The sequence below is a fragment of the Nycticebus coucang genome, chromosome 5 (assembly GCF_027406575.1).
Source record: "Nycticebus coucang isolate mNycCou1 chromosome 5, mNycCou1.pri, whole genome shotgun sequence".
Classification (NCBI taxonomy): Eukaryota; Metazoa; Chordata; class Mammalia; order Primates; family Lorisidae; genus Nycticebus; species Nycticebus coucang.
This window is the reverse complement of record NC_069784.1, coordinates 57,675,868-57,683,241: the sequence shown is the minus strand read 5'-3', so window position 1 is coordinate 57,683,241 and position 7,374 is coordinate 57,675,868. Positions and strand designations below refer to the sequence as shown.

The 7,374-nt window shown below is 49.1% G+C and overlaps 1 protein-coding gene across 1 annotated transcript; it reads right to left on the bottom strand.

The window, feature by feature from the left end:
* Positions 1-1,479: 1,479 nt before the first annotated feature.
* On the bottom strand, positions 1,480-3,384 carry PRR9 (proline rich 9). Its single transcript, XM_053591774.1, has 2 exons — positions 3,353-3,384; positions 1,480-2,919 (listed from the first exon to the last, which is right to left on the bottom strand). Exon 2 carries the CDS (start codon positions 2,897-2,899, stop codon positions 2,567-2,569), a length of 333 nt encoding a protein of 110 aa, XP_053447749.1. The 5' UTR covers positions 2,900-2,919; positions 3,353-3,384; the 3' UTR covers positions 1,480-2,566.
* Positions 3,385-7,374: the final 3,990 nt, after the last annotated feature.

Sequence of the window (7,374 nt, the reverse complement as noted above, 5' to 3'; positions counted from 1 at the left end):
CTGTAATCAGCACATTGTTCCTCTCCCTGATCCCCGGGCTGGGCTATCGCCTCATACTAGCTTTATGTTTCCTCTCAGCACCTGTATCTGATCTTGGACTCCACTCTGCACACGCCTTTAGTGCTGGAGAGAAGAGACATTTTCTGGGCTCAAGCCAAGCTACAGAAGGGAATGTGAGTCTCCCTCAGCTGAATCAGAAACTTCTCTGATGGGAGGGCCTCTCTGCCAGCTGGGTCTCTGGGGAGCAGCTGGGTCTTGGAAAGCAGCTGGGGCCCTAGGGAGTAGCTGGGGCCTGGAGAGCAGCTGGTTTATTCCAAGAAAGAATGAGAAAACCTATTTTTACCTATTTTGGCCAGACAGAGAGGCAAGAGAGCTATGATTTAGGTATCTGGAGATGTTCAGGGACTGAGCCATTCAGGAGATTTTCAGAAAGGTGGCCTTGGTGCAAGAAAATACAGATCCTAGTTGTCCAAGGACACTGGCTGCCTGGTCCACCACTGTCTCTTCAGCACCTGGTGTGGTGCCTGGCACCTGGTAGGTGATCAAGGAGCATTTGTTAGAGGTAAATGAACAAGTGAGTGAAGAAAGGCATAAATGAGGAAACAGCTTCTGGAAATCTCTGCAGCATACCATGGCATTTTGGTTATGCAAAAGCCCAGTTCTGGAGTCGGAGGGACTTGGGGTAGAATCCTGACTTCACAACTTACTGACTTTATGAGTCCAGATGGAGGGGACTCATAAAGAGAATGTATGTGAAGCTTAGGGCCTGGCCTATGCTACTCGAAGACTCAGTGTGTGGTGCTCCATGATGCTTCTTGAAATATCCCCTCAAATCACCCCTTAGTTCTCTATCTCCTTAGACAACCTCTAAGATTGAGCAGTCAGGGCAATCCCAGTGCGGGAAGACCCCTGGTTCAGGCCAACAGCTGGGACTTGGGCCTCCACACGGCCTTCAGGGAGGGGCTTCCCTGGCCTTCCTCCTCCTCCCACGCTGAGAAGGGCACCAGGGAAATTGGGGGTTGGGGGGCGGGAATCCTCCTCTGGAATCTGACCCTGGACGTAGCTTCCTCTGCGCACTACCGAGGAAGCAGGTGTTGGCTGTCAGTCCTGTACCTCCTCAGTCCTTTCACACCACTCGGAGGCCACAGCCTGTCTCCTTCACAGATGGAGGGACAAGGTGCAGGCTGTTACCCATGGTGCCTGCTTTCCTGAAACTGGTCAGATGGCAGGACAATGTTAGTCTTGGAATCTGTGTTCATCTCAGAGGCATACTTCGTTCTCCCCCTAACATAGATACTGTGCTTATAAGTGTCATGCATTGATTTGTGATCCCCCTTCCACACAACTCACCTCCTCTCCATTTCAGCCCTTTCCTTTGGAAAGCAAGAATCAGAGGGGAAAGCTACTACAGTGGAAAGAACACCAGACCTGAAGATTTGGGGGCGTGCAGGTCCTATTCCCTTGCTGAATTTGCTCTTGTGTCAAGTGCTGTGAACAGGTGAACCTATGAGATGTTGTGGGTGGGGTGGTCCAGGTGACCTTAAGGGGCCCCTCTCACTACTACCGTCCTACGCACTTGTGAGGTCTGTTTTTCGTTCCTGCTCTAGAACCTCCTGACCAAAGGAGAAGACCATTATCACAAGGACAGAAGGTGATTTGATGGAGGGGAGAAAAGAGCACCCATTGAGTCAGAGATTGGCCTAGGATCAGCTTTATTATATGTTTTATCTTCACGAGGGAGAAGAAGGCATGAAAACTGGAGAACAGACCAGCTGCATTACACAGACACAAACTGCGCCTCTGAAGAGTGCATGTGCTGAGAACACGGCCCTCAGAGGCCAGCTATGAAGCACAGAGATGGACAAGAACCACAAACACCCGTCCCGTCTTTCCTTATTTACCAATATTTTACATATTTTTGGTTTGTTTTTTAAAGGCACAATCAACATTTCAATGGCTATTTGCTGTTGTTTTCTAGGATGCAGAGATGAAATCGCTCAATTTTTGACTTTTGCAACACCACTAAACACTTGTGGTGGTGGGATAATAAAAGGAAAGTCCACCAAAATTCAGTCTGTTTTGAGGCTCGAATGAGAGTTTGACACTCTTGAGAGATGAATGAAGGCACCCTTGGCTGTCACATACCTAGGGCTGGGTGAATTTTTGTCCCGAGGGAGCTGTGCTAAGCTCCTTTGGTCTCCCCTGATAATCACACAATCCCTACATTTGAGATCTTCCATCAGACTGTTGAGAAAAATCTTATTCACAGAGGTCGTTGAAATACAGAGAGAACTGTCTTCAGAGACACAGACCAAGTCCTGGAATACAGAGGAAGCCAGGAGGCAAGAAGGTGCATTGCAAACAGAGGTGCCTGCAGAGGGAGGCCAACAGGGCTGGGCTGGGGTTGGGGTTTCATCTGACGGCACCCACAGAGGGAGGCCAACAGGGCTAGGCTGGGGTCGGGGTGTCATCTGACAGCACCCACAGAGGGAGGCCAACAGGGTTGGACTGGGGTCGGCGTGTCGTCTGACAGCTGTCTTCTTGACCCCAGATGGTGTGTGAGCAGCTACTTCCCCTTGCCAGGTGGTGAGCACTTCTGCTGGACTTCCTGTGGGCAGACCTCCATGCGTTTTGTCTGGCATGGCTCCTGGCAAGGCTCTACACGCTGAGGTGGGCACTGGTCTTGGCACAGAGGTAGGCATGGATCTTGGCTTTGCTGTGGGCAGTCTCCCTGAGGAAGGCACACCTCCTGAGCTGGTGCTGGGCACTGCTCTTGGCAGGGGTCCTGGCATGAGGGGAGGCACACCTCCTCAGCCTTTGCTGGGCACTGCTCTTGGCTGTTTTGAAGACATGGAGGGGGCACACATGGCTGCTTGCACTGCTGCTCACTGAAGGACATCCTAGGATGATTTGCAGAATCTGAAAGAAACACAAGATTTGAAATAATCTGCATTAAAAGTACTAGGCCGGGAACTGGAGGCAGAAGCTTTGAGAGCGGAGAATGGAGTGAGTGATTGTTAAGTCTGAGAACTCAGTTCTCAGCTGCTTTTTACCCTTTCTTTGGTCCATCCTACCTCAGCTCCCCTGTCACCTGTCTCCTGAGTGACAACATACCCCCTTTGTCGGGATATCCCCCACCCACGGCCCACCCCACATCTTCTCCTTCTCTTCTATTTGGTGAATCCTTTTGAAGATCAGGTGCAAGAGTAGCTGGTGTACAGAGGATGGTCTGAGAGGTCCAAGAAATGGCAAACCACTTAGCAATGAGTAGAAAGCACATTCCAGGGGAGGAGCTGGACAGCGGCCTCCCCAAAGCAGCAGCAGGTAGGATGGCATAGATACTCCCACTTACCTGATCTTCAGTGAGACCCAACAAAGGACACAGATTACATGTCTAGCCCAGCAAAATGGGGACTCTTATATAGTGCCTGGTCCAGCCTCCCATGGGACTGACTGGCCATGTGGTCTGAGGTGCTAATTGTGGAGTCATCATAACAAGCTTCCTCTGAAATTGCTGAGGGTTTGAGTCACAGCTTGGAGTTATTATAACGAGCTTGCTCTGAAATTGCTGAGGGTTTGGGTCACATGCCTGTTAATCAGACGGCATTTGGCCTCTAGGTCTTCACTAGACCTCGGCAGGGTGGGGCTCCTCTCAGATCCCTCTCATCAGAGGCAGCAGGAAAGGAATGTTCGTAAAACGTTATCTCCATCTGTTAAGTCATAGTTGGGGGTTCTCTGTCTGCCCAAACTGGTTCAGGACCTAGAGAGAGAGATAAGATCCACCAAGCTCATCTTGTATTCACCAGCAGGAAGACTTTGAGCCTGCGGCCTGGGGTCTGCCTGGGTTGCACTTGGACAGCCGGTTTCCAGCACTTCCACTAGATGACTCCTGCAAGGCCACACTTTGCCTGCAAGGAAGATGGCTCATTGTGCCGTCATGAGCAAGCAGAGACCTTCGGCTTCCCAGAGAGAGGGATTATCCTGTGTGGTGGTCTTGAAGGGAGTTGGAGTTTGGGTTAGAAAATGGGGGGGAGGGGACGCGGAGGGAGAAAGCAGGCCATCTCCATCTTCTGGACCTCGATCATCACACCTGAGAGCGGGGCTGCTTACAGAGACTGCAAAGTGAGCAAGAAGAGGCTGGAGCCAAGTTAGCCTGTCTCCTTGCCTTCCGGAAAGGGCTTACTCAGGCAAGGAGGGCCAGGGAGGGGGATGAAAGGAAAAGTTCCAGATCAAACACACTAAACTCCTTATCTGTCCTGGCTGTCACTCTCACCTGGTGTGCCCTACCTGAGCATTCTTCAAAGCTCCACTCAAGTCTCCCACCTTCCAAAGGCCTTTCCTGGCTATTCTAGACAAGAAATTGAATCCACCTCTTTATGAACTCCCACCAGATTTGGTGCTATTTATGTGACATTTACTATATCTGTTAGGACTTCCAGCTATTTATGTCCAAGATCGTATTATTCTCCTGGGTTGTAAGTTCCTAGCGGTAGGGGGTACATCATGGGTATAGGGCATGAAGCTGATGGCAGGTGAATAAATACGGTGGAGGGTGGATGTAGGAGATAGCTGGGAATAGAGGGAGGTCTCATTTAAGTGAAAATGGGAAAATAATCATATTGAAAGAAGACCCTAGCCCCTACAGTGGTGGCTTTACATTTGTTTGCTGATGGTGACCAGAGTACAGGGACTTTAAGCGTGACAATTTTCTCCTCACCACTCCCCCCAAACCCCTTAACACGAAGAGGTAGGTTTGGGTCATTTCCTAAGAAAGATATCTGGCTAAAACCAGAAATGCCTTTAAATGTTTATATAGGTTTTGGATGTGTGAAACCTTAAAAGTTTTTAAAAGGTGAGCTGAGAAGACCAGCTGGCATTTTGGGGCTTTGAGACTGGTGTGTGGAGGACTAATGTTGCACCAGCATGGGTGACTGGGTGTAGGGTGGGGAGGCTCTGCTCCTCCTGCTCCTTCTTTTATCCTCCTTTTACTGTTCCTCCTTCTGTTTCTCCTCTCTGACCTTGTCTCCTTCTTCTTTGTGGAATGTTGTTTAAGAGATAAAGCAATCCTCCTGTTCGGTGTCACTGAGTTGACTGATTTATTCTATCTGTCATGGCCCCAGTGTGGTGTTGGACTCTTCCCTTACACGATGGCTCACAGATTCACGGAGGTGAGGAGGCAAGTCCCATGGCCCAGAAGGCCCCTCGCTGGTCTTGGGTGGAAGGGCTTGTAAGATTCCCTGGGGGCGGAAGTGTCTGGGCTACGGCTTACCAGCAGGGGCTACTCTGGCAAGGAGGGCAAGGGTGCCTCCGGAAGGAAACCTTGGTAAGGAGGCTGTGGCAATACAGAGATCTCAGTGAAATGGAAGGAGAGACTGAGGCTGTCTCAGGAAAGAGAAAGGTGAGATGTTGGGGGGAAGATACCTGCTTGGTTGAGATTTCCAGAAGTTTCCTGAAACAGGATGTAAGTGGTGACCTTGCTTGTGCCACATGCATTTGCGTGGCTTTGGATAAGCCTAAGGACCAGGCGGCTAAATGGGGATGTGCAGAGCAATGGGGAAACAGATCATGTTTTCATGGAGGATGCTGAGCCCAGACTTTGCCTCCAACTTTGGCCCCAATCAAAGGGGGATAGTAGGGGGACCACACCTATGGAGCACATTGCAAGTACCAGTCGGATCTGTCATGTGTAGAACACAAATGTCCTAATGCTATAATTGGGCAAATGAGGTGAAAGCTATGTTGATTAGTATGATGTAAGCACTCCAATTTGTACAAATAATCAAACATATTGAAAATGGCATAAATGTATTTATGATCTATGTACAAAAGACTTAATAAAAAAAAAAAAGAAAAGAAAAAGAAGAAAAAAAAAAAGGACTCCCTGCCTGTCATTGAGTTGATTCATGGCAGGGAAGCATTCTTGAAATTAAACTCAAAGTCCTTCTGTGTTAGGAAGATGCCCACAGCCCAATCCATCAAATTTGTGAGTATGTTAGGTTATTAGGCAGAAGAAAAGGAAGTAAGTGCATGGAATCTAAGTTGCCGATCAGATGCCCTTAAAATAGAGAGATTATCTCAGATCATCCAGGTGGGGACAGTGTGATCACAGGCTCCTTAAAAGTGGAAAAGAAGAATAAGTGTCACGGTGATGTGCCTGAGAGACCCTTGACTGGCTGTTACCAGCGTTGAGAATGGAAGGGGACTTTGGGGGCGGCTTGAAAAGGCCAGGACATGGGTTCTCCCACAGCCTCCAGAAAGGGACAAACCGTGCTAGCACTTTTGGCCCAGTGACACCTGTGTCAGACTCTTGATCTCCAGGCGTTACATTTGACTGTGATACATTTTGTTGTTTTAAACCACTAAATTTGTGGCAAAGTTCCATAGCGCAATAAAAACTGAGGTGCCTTCTAAGTATAAGAAGCTCTTGGGAACTTGGGAGGAGGGAGTCCCTGAGGAAAGACGAAATCTTGTCTTAGCATTCATTCCCTTGTGTTAGCACATCTGGCGTGTCCTCTGGGCACTCTCGATCAAAGACCAGCTCTTGGGAAAGTGGCACTGAGAGGCACAGAAGAACTGAAGCCAGGATCACATCAGCCTGGGCTAATGTGCAACATAGAAAAGGGACTTGGCCTCTCACAGCCTCAGTTGAGAAGGGACAATTCCCTTTCACAGGTCACAGATTTCTTGTGAGACAGAGGATGTGTTAAGCAGACCAGGTCTGTCAAGCCACTCACGGAATGTCAGTGTGATCTGAATCTGTTGGTGGCTCGCCTCCTCCACGTAGGCTTCTGTGGGTCCTCTTAGGTTCTTCTTCTTTTATGTGCGTGCTCTGTCCTCGCTCTGCCTCTGACTTGTGCTTCTCTGCCTACTGTGGTGCTCAGAGGCTCAGGATACCTGGCTCTGTCTCTAACAAGATGCGTGACCCTTTCTGGCCTCAGTTTCATCATCTTTAAAATAGGAAGGTTAGACTTTCAGTCAGGTAAAGTCCAGCTGTGATACTATAAATGTGATCATAAATGATTAGCCTGGGTATCTATGGCTTTATGTGTGTGTGCGTGTGTGGGCATGTCCTTCTTGAGCAGATGATCACATGCCTATAGGAAGGCCCAGTCTCCTGTTCTCTGTGTGTGGTAGTGGCCCAGCCACGAGACTGAGTGACTTTAGGTGACTCAATTTTTCCTGGGTACAGAGTGGGAGTATTTGGGGCCTGAGCCCTCAAAAAATCAACTTTAGCAACCTAGTATCTAGGGCTATGGCTTGGACAGCTTTGGAGAGATTACCACACCCCACATCTTAAGATAAGGCGACTGAGAAGTTTCTCTGATCATCCCCAGCCCTCCGGCAAGACTAGTACTAATCTGATTTAATGCCATC